We start from the raw sequence: 22,636 nt of genomic DNA on the forward strand, positions 1-22,636 counted from the left end.
GAGAAAGGAGTGTTAACGTACCAAATACCTTCCCCTATCTTTGGCTCTTAAGTAATTACTGGAACCATTTTCTCTTTGAAAATCTATTTGACAAGAAAGCCCAACGTATAAATATTCAAAACTCATCCACAGGCATCAATACAGTAATTATAACTTGTACTAACTCCAAACCACACAGGAATGCAGTGCATCCTATCTTTTTCACCTCTTTATCTAATAAGCTTTCTTTACCATTATGGGGAACTTAATGTTGTAGAGAAAAGAGCTTTAGGGCTGGATTTTAAGGCCCCCCCCTGAGACGGGTTCAGAGGCGGGGGGAGGGACTCAAAAAACAATCCTCAACCATCACCCTCTGCCTCCTGCCACTAAGTCAATTTTGGATCCAATTTGCCAAATTGCCCTGGATCCCATGGGCTCATATCTTTTTAACCAATTTCTCATGCGGGACCTTATCAAAAGCCTTACTGAGGTCCATGTAGTCTACATCAACTGCTTTACCCTCATCTACACATCTAGTCACCTCCTCGAAAAATTCAAGTTAGTTAGACACGCTCTCCCCCTGACAAAGCCAAGCTGACTATCCCTGATTAATCCCTGCCTTTCCAAGTGGAGATTAATCCTGTCCCTCAGAATTTTTTCCAATAGTTTCCCAACCACTGATGTTAGAGTGACTCACCAGCCTGTAATTCCCTGCTACCCTTCTTGAATAATGGTACCACATTCTCTGCGGTCCTCCAATCCTCTCGTCCCTCTCCTGTGGCCAAAGAGGATTTGAAAATGTGTCTTAGAGCCCCTGTTATCTCCTCCCTTGCCTCACATAACATCTGATATGGGCCTGGGGATTTATCCACTTTTAAGCCCCCTAAAACAGCTAATACTTCCTCCCTTTCAATGCTGGTATGTTCAAGTATATCACAATCCCCCTCCCTGATCTCTACACCTACATCGTCCTTCTCTATAGTGAACACAGATGAAAAGTAATCATTTAAAATCTCACCTATGTCCTCTGGGTCCACACACAGATTGCCACTTTGGTCTCTAATGGGCCTTACTCTTTCCCTGGTTATCCTCTTGCCCTTAAAATACTTATAAAACACCTTAGGACATTCCTTTATCTTGTCTGCCAGTGTTTTTTCATGTCCCCTCTTTGCTCTCCTAATTACTTTAAGTACCCCCCTACACTTTCTATACTCCTCTAGTGCCTCCGCTGTTTTCAGCGCTCTGAATCTACCATAAGCCTCCATTTTTTTTCTGATCCAATCCATTATATCCCTTGACATCCAGGGTTCCCTGGACTTGTCAGTCCTACCCTTCACCTTAACGGGTACATGTTGACTCTGAACTCTCACTATTTCCTCTTTGAATGATTCCCACTGGTCTGATGTAGACTTTCCTACAAGTAGCTGCTCCCAGTCCACTTTGGCCAGATCCTGTTTTATCATATTAAAATCGGCCTTCCCCCAATTCAGTACCTTTATTTGCGGTCCATCTTTGTCCTTTTCCATAACTACCTTAAATATTACAGAGTTATGGTCACTATCCCCGAAATGCTTCCCCACTGACACTTCTACCACTTGTCCAGCTTCATTCCCTAGGATTAGGTTCAGTACTGCCCCTTCTCTTGTAGGACTTTCTACGTACTGGCTCAAAAAGCTCTTCTGTATGCATTTTAAGAATTCCGCTCCCTTTAAGCCTTTTGCACTAAGACTATCCCAGTTGATATTGGGGAAGTTGAAAGCCCTGACTATTATTACCATATTATTTTTACACCTCTCAGATTTGCCTACATATCTGCTCCTCTATCTCTCCGACTGTTTGGAGGCCTGTAGTACACTCCCAGGCAACTGATTGCCCCCTTTTTGTTTTTAAGTTCTACCTATATAGCCTCATTTGAGGAACCTTCTAAGATGTCATCCCTCCTTACTGCAGTAATTGACTCCTTGATCAGCAGTGCAATGCCACTTCCTCTTTTACCCCCTCCCCTGTCATGCCTGAAGATTCTATACCCTGGAATATTGAGCTGCCAGTCCTGCCCCTCCCTCAACCATGTCTCTGTGATAGCAATAATATCATAATCCCATGTGCTAATCAATGCCCTCAATTCATCTGCCTTACTAGTAAGACTCCTTGCATTAAAATAGATGCAATCCAGCCATGCATTTTACACTTGTGCTTAACAGGTCTATATTTGCTCTGCCTTCCAGATTGACTCAGTTTTTCTTCTATATTTGACTGTGCCTCACCCTCTACTGTACTTCCGCTCTGCATCCCATCACCCTGCCGAAGTAGTTTAAACCCCCGCCCCCTCCAACAGTATTAGCAAACTTCCTGCAAGGATGTTGGTCCAGTTCCGGTTCAGGTGCGACCCGTCCAACTTGTACAGGTCCCAGCTTTGTCAGAAACAGACCCAGTGATCCGGGAAACTAAAGCCCTCCCTCCTACACCATCTCCTCAGCCACGCATTCATCTGCTCTATCCTCCTATTCCTATACTCACTAGCACGTGGAACCGGGAGTAATCCAGCAATTACAACCTTTGAGATCCTGCTTTTTAATCTGCTACCTAGCTCGCTAAATTCTTGTTGCAGGACCTCATCCCTCTTTCTACTTATCTAGTTGGTACCAATGTGTACCACGACCTCTGATTGTTCACCCTCCCCCTTCAGAATGTCCTGCAGCCACTCCGTGACATCCTCCACCCGAGCACCAGGGAGGCAACAAACCATCCTGGAATTATTTTGCAGCCACAGAAACGCCTATCTGTACCCCTTACAATAGAATCCCCTTTCACTATAGCTCTGCCACTCCTTTTCCTCCCCTGCTGTGCAGCTGAGCCAACCGTGGTGCCACAGACCTGGCTCTTGCTGCATTCCCCTGACAAGCTATCTCCCCCAACAGTATGCAAAGTGGAAAATCTGTTAGAAAGGGAGATGGACCCAGGGGATTCCTGCATTACCTGCCTAGTGGTCATCCATTCCCTTCCTGCCTGAGCAGTCTTTACCTGCGGTGTGACCACCTCCCTGTACGTGCTATCCACAATGATCTCAGTGCCACGGATGCTTTACAGTGTCTCCAGCCACTGCTCCAGATCTGAAACGCGGATTTCGAGTAGCTGCAGCTAAAGACACTTCCTGCACACGTTCGCGTTGGACACTGTGTCTCTGACTTCCCACAGTGCACAGGAAGAGCACTCCACATTGCCGAGCTGCCCTGCCATGACTTACCCTTAACTTATCCCCTTAAATTGCCCAAAAATGTGATTATTTACACGAGGGACCTTGATTCTCAAAAGAAAACGGTACCTACTCTATTTTAAAAACTGTAGATCTTTCCCGTTACTTTTAGTTACTTACCCAGCTATTTAGAAGTATTCCCTAACAACAGTTACTCACCAACCAATCACCTTGCAGCTTTCCTGTGACGTCACTGCTCACTTTGTTTTCAAACTCCGATGCACCTGGACTGCTCTCCGCTGTTCTACCGGAAGGTAAGTGACTGGGCTGCGATCATCGGGCTCAATTACTCTATGGAGAACCGACATGGACTCCATGGGCTGAGTAGCTTCCTTCTGTGCTGTAATGACTCTATATTTTCACAATGGAGACCTGGTTCATACCAAGGCAAGACTGGGTACTAAATATTCATGGCTACAAGTGTTCAGGAAAGATAGGGAAGGAAAGAAAGGAGGAGGGGTGGCAGTATTGATTAAGGAGAATATTACAGTGCTGGAGAGAGAGAGGGGATGTCCTAAAAGGGCCAAGGACAGTATCTATTTGGTTAGAGCTAAGCAACAATAGAGGTACCATTACAATACTGGGTGAATTCTATAGGACACCAACTAGCAGGAAAGATATAGAGGAAGAGATTTGCAAGGAAATCACAGAGAGGTGCAAAACCTACAGTGTAGTAATAATGGGGGACTTTAATTATTCTAATATGGACTGTGATAGCGACACTGGTAAAGGCAGAGAGGGGGAAGAGTTTCTGAAGCGTGTTCAGGAGAATTTTCTTAATCAGTATGTTTCTGGTCCAAACAGGAGGCAGGCAATGCTGGATCTGAAATAAAAACAAGAAATGCTGGAAATACTCAGCAGGTCTGGCAGCATCTGTGGAGAGAGTTAACATTTCAGGTCAGTGACCCTTCTTCAGAACTGACAAATATTAGAAATATTGGATTTGGTATTGGGTAATGAACCCGGCCAGGTGTTAGATTTAGATGTAGGTGAGCACTTTGGTGATAGTGATCACAATTCGGTTAGGTTTACCTTAGCGATGGGCAGGGACAGGTATATACCGCAGGGCAAAAATTATAGCTGGGGGAAAGGAAATTATGATGCGATTAGGCAAGATTTAGGATGCGTAGGATGGGGAAGGAAACTGCAGGGGATGGGAACAATCGAAATGTGGAGCTTATTCAAGGAGCAGCTACTGCGTGTCCTTGATAAGTATGGACCTGTGAGGCAGGGAGGAAGTTGTCGAGCGAGGGAGCCGTGGTTTACTGAAGAAGTTGGAGCGCTTGGCAAGAGGAAGAAGAAGGCTTATGTTAGGATGAGACGTGAAGGCTCAGTTAGGGCGCTTGAGAGTTACAAGCTAGCCAGGAAGGATCTAAAGGGAGAGCTAAGAAGAGCAAGGAGAGGACACGAAAAGTCATTGGCGGATAGGATCAGGGAAAACCCTAAGGCTTTCTATAGGTATATCAGGAATAAAAGAATGACTAGAGTTAGATTAGGGCCAATCAAGGATAGTAGTGGGAAGTTGTGTGTGGAATCAGAGGAGATAGGGGAAGCGTTAAATGAATATTTTGCGTCAGTATTTATAGTAGAGAAAGAAAATGTTGTCGAGGAGAATACTGAGATTCAGGCTACTAGGCTAGATGGGATTGAGGTTCACAAGGAGGAGGTGTTAGCAATTTTGGAAAGTGTGAAAATAGATAAGTCCCCTGGGCAAGATGGGATTTATCCTAGGATTCTCTGGGAAGCTAGGGAGGAGATTGCAGAGCCTTTGTCCTTGATCTTTATGTTGTCATTGTCGACAGGAGTAGTGCCGGAAGACTGGAGGATAGCAAATGTTGTCCCCTTGTTCAAGAAGGGGAGTAGAGACAGCCCTGGTTGTGGGTAAAATGTTGGAAAAGGTTATAAGAGATAGGATTTATAATCATCTTGAAAAGAATAAGTTCATTAGCAATAGTCAGCACGGTTTTGTGACGGGTAGGTCGTGCCTCACAAACCTTATTGAGTTTTTCGAGAAGGTGACCAAACAGGTGGATGAGGGTAATGCAGTGGATGTGGTGTATATGGATTTCAGTAAGGCTTTTGATAAGGTTCCCTATGGTAGGCTATTGCAGAAAATATGGAAGTATGGGGTTGAAGGTGATTTAGTGCTTTGGATCAGAAATTGGCTAGCTGAAAGAAGACAGAGGGTGGTGGTTGATGGCAAATGTTCATCCTGGAGTTTAGTTACTAGTGGTGTACCGCAAGGATCTGTTTTGGGGCCACTGCTGTTTGTCATTTTTAGAAATGACCTGGAAGAGGGTGTAGAAGGGTGGGTTAGTAAATTTGCGGATGACACTAAGGTCGGTGGAGTTGTGGATAGTGCCGAAGGATGTTGTAAGGTACAGAGGGACATAGATAGGCTGCAGAGCTGGGCTGAGAGATGGCAAATGGAGTTTAATGCGGAAAAGTGCGAGGTGATTCACTTTGGAAGGAGTAACAGGAATGCAGAGTACTGGCCTCATGGGAAGATTCTTGGTAGTGTAGATGAACAGAGAGATCTTGGTGTCCAGGTACATAAATCCCTGAAGGTTGCCACCCAGGTTAATAGGGCTGTTAAGAAGGCATGTGGCGTGTTAGCTTTTATTAGTAGGGGGATCGAGTTTCGGAGCCACGAGGTCATGCTGCAGCTGTACAAAACTCTGGTGAGACCGCACCTGGAGTATTGCGTGCAGTTCTGGTCACCGCATTACAGGAAGGATGTGGAAGCTTTGGAAAGGGTGCAGAGGAGATTTACTAGGATGTTGCCTGGTATGGAGGGAAGGTCTTACGAGGAAAGGCTGAGGGACTTGAGGTTGTTTTCGTTGGAGAGAAGGAGGAGGAGAGGTGACTTAATAGAGACATATAAGATAATCAGAGGGTTAGATAGGGTGAATAGTGAGAGTCTTTTTCCTCGGATGGTGATGGCAAACATGAGGGGACATAGCTTTAAGTTGAGGGGTGATAGATATAGGACAGATGTCAGAGATAGTTTCTTTACTCAGAGAGTAGTAGGGGCGTGGAATGTTCTGCCTGCAGCAGTAGTAGACTCGCCAACTTTAAGGGCATTTAAATGGTCATTGGATAGACATATGGATGAAAATGGAATAGTGTAGGTCAGATGGTTTCACAGGTCGGCGCAACATCGAGGGCCGAAGGGCCTGTACTGCGCTGTAATGTTCTAATTCTAAATGTAAAAAATTTTAAGCAAGTAAAGCGGGAGGTGGGGCAAGAGATAACAAAAGAGGTGTTGATAGGGCAAGATCACACAGAATAACGGAGCAGAAGGTCATGGAACAAAGGCAAATGGTATGTTAATGGTGTGCTGAAAGACAAAGAGTGAGTACAGAGAGGGTGTGAATTGACTGTAAAGCACAAAGCACTCCAGCACAAACATTAAAAAAAATTAAAAACAGGAACAGTGGGTAGGCACAGGAGAAACAAACTAAACACACTAAAAAACCTAAAATAAAATAACCAAATAATAAAGAAAAAAAAATAAGTAAACATAAAAAGTGGGGGGGGGGGCAGTCATGCTCTGAAATTATTGAATTCAATGTTCAGTCCAGCAGGCTATAGCGTGCCCAATTGGTTAATGAGATGCTGTTCCTCAAGCTTGCATCGATGTTCACTGGAACACTGTGAGTATGAGAGCCAGGGGGTTGGGGGGGTGGGGGGGGTGGTGGGGGTGGTGTTGAAATGGCCAGCAACCGGAAGCTCGGGGTCATGCTTTTGGATTGAGCGGAGGTGTTCCGCAAAGCGGTCACCTAATCTACGTTTAGTCTCCCCAATATAGAGAAGACCACATTGTGAGCAGCGAATACAGCATACTAAATTGAAAGAAGTACAAGTAAATCGCTACTTCACCTGAAAGGAGTGTTTGGGGCCTGAGGAGGTAAATGGGCAGGTATTACACCTCCTGCGATTGCAGGGGAAGGTGCCGTGGGAAGGGGACAAGGTGGTGGGGGTTATGGAGGAATGGACGAGGGGGTGGGGGTTATGGAAGAATGGACGAGGGTGTCGCGGAGCGAACGATCCCTTCGGAATGCTGACAGGGGAAGGGAGGGGAAGATGCACTTGTTGGTGGCATCAGGCTGGATGTGGCAGAAGTTGTGGAGGATGATCCTTTGGATCTGGAGGCTGGTGGGGTGGAAAGTGAGGACAAAGGGAACCCTGTCGCGGTTCTGGGAGGGAGGGAAAGGACACGGTTGAGGACCCCGTCAACCACAGTGGGGGGGAATCCTCGGTTGAGGAAAAAGGAAGATATATCAGAAGCACTGTCGTGGAAGGTAGCATCATCAGAGCAGATGAGTCAGAGATGGAGAAACTGGGAGAATGGAAGAATCCTTACAGGAGGTAGGGTGTGAAGAAGTGTAATCAAGGTAGCTGTGGGTGTTGGTGAACTTATAATGAATATTAGTAGACAGCCTATCCCCAGAGATGGAGACAGAGAAGTTGAGGAAGGGAAGGGAAGTGTCGGAGATGGACCATGTGAAAGTGAGAGAAGGGTGGAAATTAGAAGCAAAGTTGATAAAGTTTTCCAGTTCGGGGCAGGAGCAGGAAACGGCACTGATACAGTCATCAATGTACCGGAAAAAGAGTTGGGGGAGGGGGCCTGAGTAGGACTGGAACAAGAAATGTTCGACATATCCCACAAAAAGACAGGCATAACTAGGACCCATGAGGGTACCCATAGCACCACCCTTTACTGAAGGAAGTGAGTGGAGTTGAATGAGAAGTTGTTCAATGTGAGAACAAGTTCAGCCAGGCAGAGGAGGTTGGTGGTGGATGTGGACTGGTTGGACCTCTGTTCAAGGAAGAAGCACAGAGCCCTCAAACCATCCTGGTGGGGGATGTAATATAAACAAGAAATGCTGGAACCATTCAGCAGGTCTGGCAGCATCTGTGGAAAGAAAGGCAGAGTTAACGTTTCGGGTCAGTGACCCTTCTTCGGAACTCCGAAGCATCTGCAGTATTTTGCTTTTATTCTGGTGGGGGATGTAGTTGTCGCGAGATTGGACGTCCATAGTGAAGAGGAGGCAGTTAGGGCCAGGAAACTGGAAATTTTCAAAATGACGTAGGGCATCAGGAGAGTCACAGATCTGGGTAGGAAGAGACTGGACCAGGGGAGAAAAGATAGAGTCAAGATAGGAAGAAATAAGTTCAATGGGGAAGGAACTGGCTGAAACAATGAGTTTGCCAGGACAGTCCTGTTTGTGGATTTTGGGAAGGAGATTGGTCTGATTCTGGGGAATGAGATTGGTCAAGTGAGTCAAGTGTCAGTAGGGGAACATTTCGAGACAATGATGATAATAGCATAAGGTTTCGGTCAGCTACAGAAAAGGACGAACAGAAAGACAAACAGACTTTCATTTAGATAGCACCTTTCATGACCACCAGATGTCTCAAAGCACTTTACAGCTAATTAAGAACTTTTTTTTGAAGTGTAGTCACTATTGTAATTTAGGAAACATGGCAGCCAGTATACACAAAGCAAACTCCCACAAACAAGAATGTGATAATGACTGGATTATCTGATTTGTTTTTTGTGATGTTGATTCAGGGATAACCATTGGCCAGGATACCAGGGATAACTCCCCTGCTCTTCTTCAAAATAGTGCCATGGGTTCTTTCACATCCACCCAAGCAGGTAGATGGGGCCTCAGTTTAATGTTTCATCTGAAAGAGTGCACCTCTGCCAGTGCAGCACTCGCTCAGTAGTGCATTGGAGTGTCAGCCCTGATTTTTGTGTTCAATCCCAGGAGTAGGACTTGAAATTCAGAGGCAAGAATGCTACCAACAGAGCCATGGCTGACAAGGAGCATTCTAGAGTAAAAATAATTACTTGGAGGACCAGTTTCAATGGGGTGAAAATGGATCTGTCCCAGGTAAAATGGAAGCCAAGATTGGCAGGCAAAACTGTAATGAAATAATCGGCTGCCTTTAAAGAGATGGTTTGGGTCCAGATGAGGTACATTCCCGTAAGGGGGAATATTAGGACAAACAAAGCTAGAGCTCCCTGGATGATGAAAGAGATAGAAAGCAAGATGAAGCAGAAAAAGGGTGTGTAAGACTAATGTCAGGTTGATAATACAAGTGAGAACCAGACTGAGTATAAAAAGTGCAAAGGGGGAGTGAAAAAATAAATAAGAAAAGCAAAGAGAGAGTATGAAAAGAAACTGGCAGCTAACATAAAATGGAACCCAAAAGTCTTCTATGGACATATAAATAGTAAAAAGTTGGTAAAAGGAGGAGTGGGGCTGATTCGGGACCTAAAAGCAGATTTACGTATGGAGGCAGAGGGCATGGCTGAGGCAGGGCATCGGTCTTTACCAAGGAAGAGGATGTTGCCAAAGTCATAGTGAAAGACAAGGTAATTGAGACAAAAATTGATAAAGAGCAGATACTAGTAAGGCTAGCTGTACTTAAAGTTGATATAAGTCACCAGGACCGGATGGGACGCATCTGACCATATTAAGGAAAGTAAGGGTAGAAATTGCGGAAGCACTGACCATAAACTTCCAATCCTCCTTAGCTACAGGAGTGGTGCCAGAGGACTGGAGAACTGCAAATGTTACACCCTGGTTAAAAATGGGTGTATAGGTAAGTCCAGCCACTACAGCCAGTCAGTTTAATCTTGGTGGTGGGAAAGTTTTTAGAAATAATAATTTGTTACAAAATTAACAGTCACTTCGATAAATGTGGATTAATTAAGGAAAACCAGCACTGATTCGTTTAGAGAAAATTGTGTTTAAGTAACTTGATTGAGTTTTTTGATGAGGTAACAGAGGGTTGATGTGATGTACATGGACTTCCAAAAGGCATTTGATAAAGTGTCACATAACAGGCATGTCAGCAAAGTTAAAGCCCGTGGAATAAAAGGGACAGTGCCAACATGGATATGAAGTTGGCTGAGCGACAGGAAACTGAGTAGTGGTGAATAGTTGTTTTCTGGACTGAAGGAGGGTATATAGTAGGATTCCTCGAGGGTTGGTATTACGACCACTGCTTTTATTGATCTATATTAATGACCTAAACTTGGGTATGCAGGGCATAAGTTTGAATTTTGCAGATGATACAAAACTTGGAAGTAGTGTGAATTGTAAGGACGATAGAGACAAACTTCAAGAGGACATAGGCAAGCTGGTGGAATAGGTGGACATGTGGCAGATGAAATTTAATGCAAAGGAATGTGAAGTGATACATTTTGGGAGGATGAATAAGGAAAGGCTATGTAAAATAAAGGATACAATTCTGAAGGAGGTGCAGGAACAGAGGGACCTAGGGGCATAGGTGCACAAAGGTGACAGGGCAGGTTGAGAAAGTGGTTAATAAGGCATACGGGATCATGGTTTATAGACTGAGGCATAGAGTCCAAAAGCAAGGAAGTTATGGTGAACCTTTATATAACACTGTTTGGCCTCAACTGGAGTATTGTGTCCAGTTCTGGACACTACACTTTAGGAAGGATGTGAAGGCACTGGAGAGGGAAAAAATTGTTTTTTACAACAATGGCTCCAGGAATGAAGGACTTCAGCCCCAGCTTCTGCCATCTATCCTCATAACTGTTTTCCTTAGAGAAGATTGGGATGAAATTTGATAGAGGTATTCAAAATCATGAGGGGTCTGGATAGAGCAGATTGGGAGAAACAGTTCCCATTGATGGAAGGGTCGAGAACCAAAGGACACCGATTAAGTTGAATGGCAAAAGAATGTTTTTACGCAGCGAGTCGTTATGATCTAGAATGCACTGCCTTTGAGTATGGTGGAGATAGATTCAATTGTGACTTTCAAAAGGGAATTGGATAATTATCTACGGGAAAAAGCGGGGGGAGTGCGACTAGTTGAGTAGCTCTTAGAGAGCTGACGTGTATACAATGGACTGCATGGCCTCCTGTGCTGTAATCATTCAATGAAATAATCTTTCTTTACCTCTGACTCTTAAGTGTTTAATTAATACGGCAAAATATTATTAGGTAGTACATGAATACTCCTAAAATTGCTCTTCAACTTTATGGGAGCAGGCTTAAGAAGCACCTGACCTCTGGGAACAATTTGACAGGGTACTTAGATGAGGTGGATACCTAGCTGGTCTAGGCTCTGCCCAAAGTGCAGACCCTTACCATAACTCCGCTGCAGGCCAAACTTTATCGCCCAATACATTCTATTTTTTAAAAATCAAATAACTTTTTAAAAAATTACATAATTAGTTTGACGTGCAAATATATTCAGGCATGGACGGTTTAAGAAAAATAAAACACCTCCACCATTTGCCATTTATATGTTGTCATGCAGACCCCTGCCTGCCAAGAGTGAAGCATATTAATTTTGTCATATGAACATTGATTTTAAACTATTGCTGGAGTGAAGAAATGTCTTGTTTGAAGATCACCAGACACTGGGCTGGAAGGATATTTGCATACTAAGAGATGCTGCTTGTGGAGACAAAGGACTATTCCCTGCTCCAATTAACCCAAATGGATTTTGATCACCAGACATTGAAGGTGTAAGAAAGCGCATTCCAGAGACTGCTAAGGTACAATCCACAAACCTTGCAGGAGAGACTGTTCCAAATAAGGAGCTAGTCACATGACTAACCTGCTGGGCAACCTGAGGTTTTTTGAATTGCGCCACAGAGGAAGAATCAGAAGGCTGTTTGAACTGGAACAAGAAAGCCTCTCTCTCCTGGCTCTCTCGCTTGCTTTCTCCCAAGCCACCGGACCCATGGAAGACACGTAAACCTCAGGAGAGGAAAGACACCTATTTCGAAACAAGTTGAGGCGTGAACTGGGCCCCAATGAATAACAGGACTTACTGGCAACCAAAGACTCCACATTGAACTCAAAGGACAGTAAATCACTAATTAGATATTGCCTCAAACTTTTCCCCTTTATTCTTTTCTACTTTTTCTGTCTCTATCTGCGCGCATGTTTATCACGTATGCATACTAGTGTGGTCGCGTCGCATATTCGTAGTCGTTAACTGGATTAGAGTTTAAGATTAATAAATTTATACCTTTCTTGTTTAAATCTAAAGAAACCGGTCTGATTTCTTTGCCCTACAATTGGAGCAGTGATCAAGGATTCACTGAGGGGGAGCTAAAAACATGGTGTTTCTAAAATTAAACCCTGTTAAACCAGGGAAAGGCTAAAGGGAACCCCTAGACCCCTTCTCACCTGATTGTAATAATGTGCACTGCCATTTTCTGTAAATTACTCACCCTCAACATAGATCCTTTATGGATTCATCTCTGGATCATTCACCAGTCCAAGTATACAGTCCGTGCTAAACATGCAGTTGAGATTTTCCACTAGAAATATATTGACCATACAGCAAGGTGTGCATATTCACAGTGGGGAAAATGATGGTTTAAAATAAGCTATATACATATTGAACAAAATGCAGAAATATAGTCACAATACTATTCAGATGGTAGCTTGAAAAGCAATCTCAACATGACTGATAGTTTATCAGTTTCTATTAATAATATAATGAATCTCTGAGAAATATCATCAGAGAGAAGTGCTTTTTCTCCTCCAGATTAGATAAATGATAGATCTGTGCTAAATTGAATGTCTGTTTGTTCCAGTTTTCCGCATTCTGTTAATTGCCGCCCTGAACATGCATTAGTCTGTGACCCATAAGTAGACTGCATTTGTAAATGTCAAATCTCTTGCCGTTAATGACTGTTTCAACTTGCAGATGTTTCCAATAGGTTACACTGATATTTATCATGTGAACATTACCTTTTGCCTTTTCATTTATCTTCAAGCCGTGAGAGGTTTTTGGGTATTCACCTTCACACATTGTAGTGAGCCAACCAACCAGTCAAATACCACCTGCTTACCTGTCATATACTGATCCAGATGTTATTTTTTTACCATTGTATTCCAAGTGGAGAGCAAGCCACGAAAGCATTTTAAATACAACCCCAGATAATTGCAGAAAATGAAATACTTTGTCACCAGAGTTCTTTGTAGAATAGCATACATAAGGTTCTTAATTACCTTATTAAAAGAGAGACTTTATGAACTAAATAAGTAAAGCAGCAAGTAAATACTTTCTTTATGGTCTTTTCAATTTCCAAGTTAGAAAGATTTAGGATTCTGGGCAATGAACTCAAAATTACATAATCTAAGGCCTATTCTTCCTAAAATGCCTGCCCACCACAGCCGAACATGAGACCTTATTATTTAAAGGCAATGATAATTTACTAATTATTTACAGCCACTTCTTCATCAGTGACTGCACCAAGTCGCCCTGTTTATCCCATTTTACCTCATTATTTCATGAAGAATAATCCCCACATCAGTTCCATCAACCCCCAATGCTTCCTGAGCATCGAGCAATCAGGAAACCAGCAAAACTCACTGATGCAATTTTTTCCCCCCTATTGGTATTGTAGTTTCCTTTCCTCAAAATATGAAAAATGTCTTAACAGTGCCATTACTTGGTGGCTGTTTCTCTGGTCTAGTGTTTGCAGTGCTGTCAAAACTTCACTAAACTTTTGTTTCTCGTAATCATACCACATAAGTTACCTCATTTGACAAATATTTGATCAAATATCAGTCAAAATAAGTAGAAAATGTGACCATCATGGGGTTGTTTCCTAGCTGACTCCAGTAACAATCTCGACAATAATCCGCAACCACAGAGCAATAACATATACTGGTCCTAAGTTAGGATTAATACAATTAGCAGTGGAATAAATAAAACACCTGGAGACAATACAGCAAATAAAGAAGAGCAAGTGAAAATGAGAACAATGCAAAGATTTAAAAAAAAACATGACAGTATCTCACAAGCAAAACTATATATTCCAAAGCAACATGTTTTGTTGTTGGTGCTTAGTTTTTGTGAGGATTGACTGGAAAAAGTTATTCACACTCTGCAATAACTACAAGCAAACATTAAAACTAATACTATATATTCCCCAGATAACAATCATTGTGAAATCACAATATTAGTTAATGTGATATTCCATTTACTCCAATTACGAGCCAAGGGTATTAGGGGATTTTGCACATTAGTAATAGCTGCAGCACTTTCATGGCCTAACTTTTCCTTGATTACTAGTGGCGCAGTGGTTAGCACCGCAGCCTTATAGCTCCAGTGACCCGGGTTCAATTCCGGGTACTGCCTGTGTGGAGTTTGCAAGTTCTCCCGGTGTCTGCATGGGTTTCCTCCGGGTGCTCCGGTTTCCTCCCACATGCCAAAAACTTGCAGGTTGATAGGTAAATTGGCCATTATAAATTGCCCCTAGTGTAGGTAGGTGGTAGGGAAATATAGGGACAGGTGGGGATGTGGTAGGAATATGGGATTAGTGTAGCATTAGTATAAATGGGTGGTTGATGGTCGGCACAGACTCGGTGGGCCGAAGGGCCTGTTTCAGTGCTGTATCTCTAAACTAAACTACTACGAGAAAATCCATTTTGGTATGAGCAATACATAGTTTTACAGCCATGCAAATAATGAATTATATTTTTCTTACTTGTAATCAGTTCAGTCTTCAATGCACACTTTAAGGGCTTATTTGCATAATATTGCACACAATAGGTAATTTTACAAAAAAAAAGGTATAAAAAGGTCTATCCATTAATAGCATCTCAAACTGTGATAATCAGTTCCACATTGTTTTATTCAGTTCCCCATTGTTTAAAAGTACAAAATGATCTTATTTATAATTTTAAACTGGTCATTGCACCAATGCTTAGAATTCCTCTTCTGGTCTCCTGGAGCCAGGGCAGAATTTCTACCTGCTTGACAGGTACTTTTCGAACTTTGTCTGAAATCCTGGTGTCAAAGCGTTAACATATTTGGCACCTTGCCATGGCAGAGGACTGGCTGTGCCAGCTGAAGTTCTTCAAAAGATTTTAAACCCTGAATTTCATGAGTATAGTTTACCCAATGATTTTTTTTTTATATTCATTCATGGGATGTGGGTGTCGCTGGCTAGGACAGCATTTATTGCCCACCCATAATTTCCCTTGAGAAGGTGGTGGCGAGCTGTCTTCTTGAACTGTTGAAGTCCATGTGAGGTAGGTACACTCACAGTGCTATTAGGTAGGGAGTTCCAGGAATTTGACCCAGCGACAGTGAAGGAATGGCGATATTGTTCCAAGTCAGGATGGTGTGCAACTTGCAGGTGGTGGTATTCCCATGCATTTGCTGCCCTTGTCCTTCTAGTTGGTAGAGATCACGGATTTGAAAAGTGCTGCCTAAGGAGCCTTGGTGCATTGCTGCACTGCATCTTGTAGATGGTACACACTGTTGCCACTGTGCGTCGGTGGTGGAGTGCCAATCAAACGAACTACTTTGTCCTGGATGGTGTCAAGCTTCTTGAGTGTTGTTGGAGCCACACCCATCCAGGCAAGTGGAGAGTATTCCATCACACACCTGACTTGTGCCTTGTAGATGGTGGACAGCCTTTGGGGAGTCAGGTGAGTTACTCGCTGCAGTATTCCTAGCCTTTGACCTGCTCTTGTAGCCACGGTATTTACATGGTTACTCCAGTTCAGTTTCTGGTCAATGGTAACCCCTAGGATGTTGATAGTGAGGGATTCAGCGATCATAATGCCATTGAATGTCAAGGGGAAATAGTTAGATTCTCTCTTGCTGGAGATGGTCATTGCCTGGCACTTGTGTGGCGCGAATGTTACTTGCCACTTATCAGCCCAAACCTGGATATTGTCCAGGTCTTGCTGCATTTCTACATGGACTGCTTCAGTATCTGAGGAGTCACGAATGGTGCTGAACATTGTGCAATCATCAGCGAACATCCCTACTTCTGACCTTGTGTTTGAAGGAAGGTCATTGATGAAGCAGCTGAAGGTAGTTGGGTCTAGGACATTACCCTGAGGTTCACCTGCAGCGATGTCCTGGAGCTGAGATGATTGACCGCCAACAACCACAACCATCTTCCTTTGCGCTAGGTATGACTCCAACCAGTGGAGGGTTTTCCCCCTGATTCCCATTGACTCCAGTTTTGCTAGGGCTCCATGATGCCATACTCGGTCAAATGCTGCCTTGATGTCACCTCATCTCTTGCGTTTAGCTCTTTTGTCCATGTTTGAACCAAGGCTGTAATGAGGTCAGGAGCTGAGTGGCCCTTGCAGAACCCAAACTGAGCATCACTGAGCAGGTTATTGCTAAGCAAGTGCCACTTGATTGCACTGTCGATGACACCTTCCATCACTTTACTGCAGTATTTTGCTTTTATTTTAGTATTGAATTAGACGATCAGCCATGATCTTTTTTGAATGGCCTACTCCTGCTCCTATTTTCTATGTTTCTATTGCTGCAGGAGTAACTCAGGACATCATCTGACGTGCAACCATTTTCAGCTGTTTCAAATGACATTTCCTGCTTTATAAGGTCAGATACAGGGCTGTTTACTGATGGTTGCACAGTGTTCCGCTCCATTCACAATCCATACTCACATGCAGCAAGACGTGGACAACATCCAGGTTTGCGCTTTTAAGTGGCAAGTAACACTTGTGTCATACAAGTGCTAGACAATCAACGAGAGATTCTAATCACCTCCCCTAGACATTAAACGAAAATACCATCACTGAATTCTCCAACAGTCAATATATTGGGGGTAACCACTGACCAGACACTCAAATGGACCAGCCACATAAATGGTATGCCAAGTGCAGGAGGTCAGAAGCTGGGTATCCAGAAACAAGCTCACCTCCTGACTTCCCAAAGTTTCTCCACCATCTACAAGGCACAAGTGTGATGGAATACTCTCCGTTAGCTTGAATGCGTGCAGCTGCAACAATATTCAAGAAGCTCAACACCATCCAGAACAAAGGAGTCTGCTTGATTCGCACCCCATTGGTCAACTTAAACATCCATTCCCTTGACAGTGGTTGCAGTGTGTACTATCCACAAGATGCACTGTAGCAAGTTGGCAAAGCTTCCCCTACGACACCCCTTCCCAAATCTGTGATCTGAACCACCAAGGAGGACAAGGACAGCAATGGTGTGGGAACACCATCACCTCAATTTTCCCCTCAAAGTCACAGACCAACCCAATTTGGACACATTGCTGTTCCTTCATCATTTTTGGGCCAAATTCCTGAAAAACTATCTAACAGCATTGTAGGAGTACCTTCGCCACATGGACTGCAGCGATTCAAGAAGGAAGCCCAAAGGCAACTAGGGATGGACAATAAATACTGGCTTTGTTGCATGATTACATTTTAAAGCAGAGATTCACACAAATGGCATTTGTTGCTCTTGTGAATTTATTATATAATCTAGCACACAAATAAAAGAGTATATTGCAATCTTCAGCATTCCTGTCGCAAAGTTTTACATGGCAGAAGTACATATCGAGGTTCTAGTCATCTACCCTCATGACTCTCTACCCCTTACAATTAGCAGGGCAAATCATAGGAGGAATGTGCCAGAATTCCTAATCTGCTCTTCTGGCACAGATTATTGTGTAGGAAGAGCCAAAAACAAAAATATTGCCCCACACAGCACAGATTATATGGTATTTCAAGCTACATACATTGAGGGTCCAACATAGTTCTGCAGATTTGGCTGGTATTGTTGACAGAGCTTTGTTTATTCTTTGCCACGCAACTTTAGTCAACAGGGGGTGCAGAGGCATAGGAGGCTCTATGGTACTGAATGTGGAACAAAGATTGTGTGGTGGTTTGATTCAATATAATTAATGAATTGATCAGACAATGCCACCTCTTATACATCAGGTTCAGTATTGATCTAATACATGTAAATCCTGTAAATGATCCTATACTGGTGGAAATATCCCAGACTGCTTCATGCCACTGCATCTATGTAGATATTTCTAACCACTTTTAAGGAAGTGCAGCATCTGTTAAATCCTAAGAGGTTACACCAATGCATTTCTATTCATTCACATCAATACACTTAAAAGCCCTTCTAGCACACAGAGGATGATTTGAGAAAGAAAAGCTTGTAGTGGACTGTAAAAACATAAACACACTGTTATTAAATGAATGCAGCAACGTTGGTTGAATGCTTTAAGGAAAAGCTAATTTAAAAGCGGTTACTGAATGTTTTTGTTTAAATGAATTATACACTGTAAAGGAAGAGCACCTTTATGTTGACACCATGGTGGTGATTTTTGCCTGCTTGCCACCTCTTTCACGCTGAACAATGGGTTCAGAAGACAGTTGAAACTGTCTTTAAGAAAATCCACTACCCACTAGATGTCTAAGTCCCAACAGATTTGACTGTGAGGGACTCACAAAAAGGCTGCAGCCTTACTAAAACATTTAAACCCTATGGTAAGGCCCTGACACAACTTTCCGTTACCAATGAGACACTGATACTGGACATACAGCAGCCGACGCAGGTCTCCTAAAGGAACCAATGGACACCACTCCAGAAATATTGCAGTAATTTTTCCATTTGATATTTGTGTGATCAGGAGAAGCAGTCACATTCCATCAGGCCCATTGCCTGTATCCTCCCTACCTCCCGCTCAGAATTGCCCACTCCCTTTAAATGAATACTTCTGGCTTGGTTCCATGGAAACCCACCAGCACTCCCTTCCCTCCCCGATTCAAGAGCCATCTGTCAGCACTCAGAGAACATCGCCAGCTTCCTAATCACATTCAAATGAGGCCTTAGCATGAAAATGATCAGATCTTTCACTAGTGCCATTGAGACAGTGCGAGCGCTTTGCCCACTGTACTATGAGAATCTGATCCATTGAAAATTACACAAAAACTAAAGATGCTAGCCATTATATAATAGATGTTTCTCAAAGTGGTTATTGAAGATAATTTGTGAACCAATGTTTAAAATTGAAGATTCATTTCTAAACAGTCTTGCTCTGCAGAAAAATATAATCACAGCTGCTTCCAGTTACTGTGACTGGGAACTGGGTGGAACAGCTATGGGTCTTAGTACAAAATCAATGGGTGCAAATTATTCAATTAGACAAGATTATTAAAAATAAAGTCAGATCTATTTAAGCTTAAGTCAGTGTCATTTTTTGACGGAAGTAAGGAAGTTAATACATAGCAGCAGGATCACAAACATAGAATTTTCAGTATAGTTCATTGTGTCTGCAGCACTAATCCAAAACACTTCAAAGACTGAATTAGTTATATAACAGTATAAAAATTACATATAAAATAACTGAAAAGTGAAAGTGTATAGAAATTCTACTCGTCACCTTGACTTAACCTGCTTTGAAGTCTGAGGAAGCCTCTCCTGCACCGTTACCACTGGTGTCCCCCAATGATGTATCTTTCGCCTCCTCCTAGTTCTCATCTACGTGTGACATCATTCAAAAATAATGTTTATGTACACTGACGATACCCAGCTGTACCTCACCACCACCTCTCTCGACCCCTCCACTGTCTCTAAACAGCCAAACTTATTGACCAACAACCAGTACTGGATAAGCAGTAAGTTCCTGCAACTAAATATTGGGACAATAGAAGTCATTGTCTTTGGTCCCAACCCAATTCTGTTCCCTTGCCATCTCTCGTCCTGGCAACTGTCTGAAGCTAAACCAGGCTGTTCGTAACCTTGGTGTTATGTCAGACCCTGAGATGAGCTTCCGACTATATATCTGTACCATGAACAAGCCTCTCCTATTTCCACCTCCACAACATCACCCGACTCCACCCTTTCGTCAGCTTATTTGCTGCTGAAACCCTCATCCATATCTTTGTTACCTCTAGATTTGACTAATCCTGGTCGGCCTCCCATATTCTACCCTGGGCAAACTTGAGTTCATTCAAAACTCTGCTGCCCATGTCCTAATGTGCAACAAGTCCTGCTCAACCAGTGCTCACTGACCTACATTAAGCTGTGCCTCGATTTTAAAATTCCCATCCTTGTTTTCAAATCCCTTCATGGCCTCGGCCCTCCCTATCTCTGTCATCTCCTCCAGCCCTACAACCCCCTGGGATCTCTGTGCTCCACCAATTCTGGACTCTTGAACATTTCCAATTTTAATTGCTTCACCATTGGCGGCTGTGCCATCAGCTACCAAGACCCTAAACTCCGAATTCCCTCCCTTAATTCTCTCCGCATCTCTTAACTCTCCTTGCTTCTTTAAGATGCTCCTCCAAACTTACCTCTTTTGATTACCTGGCCAAATATTTCCTTACATGGCTCAGTGTCAAATTTTGTTTGATAACGTTCCTGTAAAGCACCTTGGGATGTTTTTTATGTTAAAAGGTGCTTTATAAATGCAAGTTGTTGTTGTGCTTGAATGTTGATACAGTTATTTGCATTTAACAGCAATCAGGTAGAAAACCAACCTTATCTATTCGAATCAGTTACTGTGTATCCTCCATGTCTGATACATGATTCTCATTCTGAAAATAACAACAAACAGAATTCATCAGACAAAAAGAAGTAACCAGAGAAGGGTTACAGGCAATAGGGAAGGCCAACTTATTTAATGAGTGTTCCATTCGCATCACTTTTCTGATCAGTTACAATGTATCACAATTAATTTTGCTGATTTTCTCATCGTTATTTAAACAATCAGTGCTGTTAAGATTACTGGGAAAAGTGACTGGGAGAAAAAAAAATGACAGTGAGATAAAGCTGAATTAACATGCACAGGTGAAATGACAAGGATTTGAAGTATTCAGATTAATAGTAGTCTCTGTTGCTTTGAGGATCAGATTTCAATTGCTCAATGGTGAAAGAGTCCAGCATTTTTGTGTTTTAATATCATGCACAAGCGACACAATGACATTTTCAAAATGCCAAGAACATAACCAGCATTATCACAGTAGGTGCTTATAAATAGAGGAAAACATTTTCCTGACAATTCTGCAGTTTAATGATTGCATCTCTGCAGAGGTTTATTCATCTCTCATTCTTCAGTATACTAGCAATCACTACCTGCTGAAATTTTATATCACAAATCTTTGTCCTAACTGTGGGGTTTGCAGGAAGACGTTTGTAAGTAGAAGTCCCATTTCTATATGCTATAATGTCATTAAATTAGCCCATTATTCTTAATTAATCTTTAGATATTCATTGTTCATCCTTAAATATATACAATTTTTGAAATTGTGATGTGGAATATTAAATAACTTTTAAACATTATAGTTTGAGTGTACATAAAACATTCTGCACATGTATGCAGAGTTCAGAACAATAGTAAGCCAGATTAGTTGGTTTAATATATTGTGCAGTGATAGTCCATCTGTTGATTTCATACCAGTACTGTGTGTAGAGTGGTGCACAAACATTGTAGCTATACTGGCTGCTTACTTCACTTTCTAACTGGAGAAAGTGGAGCTCTGTGCATGTAGGCTTGTAGGCTTAAAAACATTCACTGATCATCTCTATCTGGCCTCTGAGTGCTGGTAGCAGTTCTAATGCTAAAAAAAGAGATGATATGAAGTGCAAAGGCAATCCAGCAGGTCAGTATTCCTTTTAAACTTAATAATTAAAGTTTAAAAAGTTGGCTTCCTGCTGCTTCAGTTCTACTTTTCCAGGTGGTCATTCATCTGATACAAAATGCTTACCTAAGGTTTCCATAGAAGGGTTGGCAAGCAGGCTGTGCCAGACATCTGCTGTTGAGGCCTCCTCTTCCTTACTTTTGATTTTGGAGTCCTCTTCCTTCCCTCTATCTACCCTCCTTGATCAATTAGATTGATTCTACAGGAAGTGCAACTTGCCATTGCTCATCAGTGTCAAAGAAACTGTTCTGCATCTATTTTATAGCCAGCCAAAAAAAAAATCTTGCAGCACCATGGAATACAAAGTATTAACTTATCCCTGTTGAAAATATTGCAATTTTAGTGCAGTTTTTACAGGGTAAATTGTTGATTGCTCCAGCAACTTAGTCTGCCACTGAACTCCCCAAGATAGTGGCAATATTTCTTAAAACAATTCTATTAAGATATTAACTATTTGACCACTTCAAAACTTATGTTGTTCAACACACCTAACATAATGCAAATGCTACACTCACATACTGACAATCATACACACCTTCTGCTTCAAAATATTTCTGCATAACACTTAAGGGAGTTGACACTGGCATTCTAAACTCATTAATTTAGGAAATAATTATGCAGTCTTGCACGAAGATTCGTATCATACTGCTTGTTAACTCATGTACATCATACCATCTCATTGCTGCCATCCTCGTCGTAATCTTCTTCTACCCCATCAGTCATCTCTTCCCCATCTCCATCAACATCAGGGCCCCCTTCCACTTGTTCCTCTGTAGAGGTTTCTGCATTCTCTGATATTGATTCCTCATGTGCAGACTCTGAATTTTCTTCAAGCTGCTTCTTCTGTGACTCTATGGAAAAGGCACAGAATCATCACGTCCTCTACCTCTGAGATTCTCAGAAGATGCTTCAATGGAATAGGTAATGGAGTAAAAGCACAGGTGGTACG

General features: G+C 42.5%; 1 protein-coding gene across 1 annotated transcript in view; it reads right to left on the bottom strand.

Moving 5' to 3' along the window:
* LOC137369926 (RNA-binding Raly-like protein) overlaps positions 1-22,636 on the bottom strand; it is a 600,853-nt gene that overhangs the window by 96,761 nt on the left and 481,456 nt on the right. The window contains exons 6-7 of the mRNA XM_068031670.1: positions 22,360-22,538; positions 20,527-20,583 (exon numbers count right to left, since the gene is read on the bottom strand). Coding sequence (XP_067887771.1) covers positions 20,545-20,583; positions 22,360-22,538 — 218 coding nt within the window. The 3' untranslated portion in view covers positions 20,527-20,544. The remainder of the gene's footprint in view (positions 1-20,526; positions 20,584-22,359; positions 22,539-22,636) is intronic.

Source organism: Heterodontus francisci, chromosome 5 (assembly GCF_036365525.1).
Source record: "Heterodontus francisci isolate sHetFra1 chromosome 5, sHetFra1.hap1, whole genome shotgun sequence".
NCBI lineage: Eukaryota > Metazoa > Chordata > Chondrichthyes > Heterodontiformes > Heterodontidae > Heterodontus > Heterodontus francisci.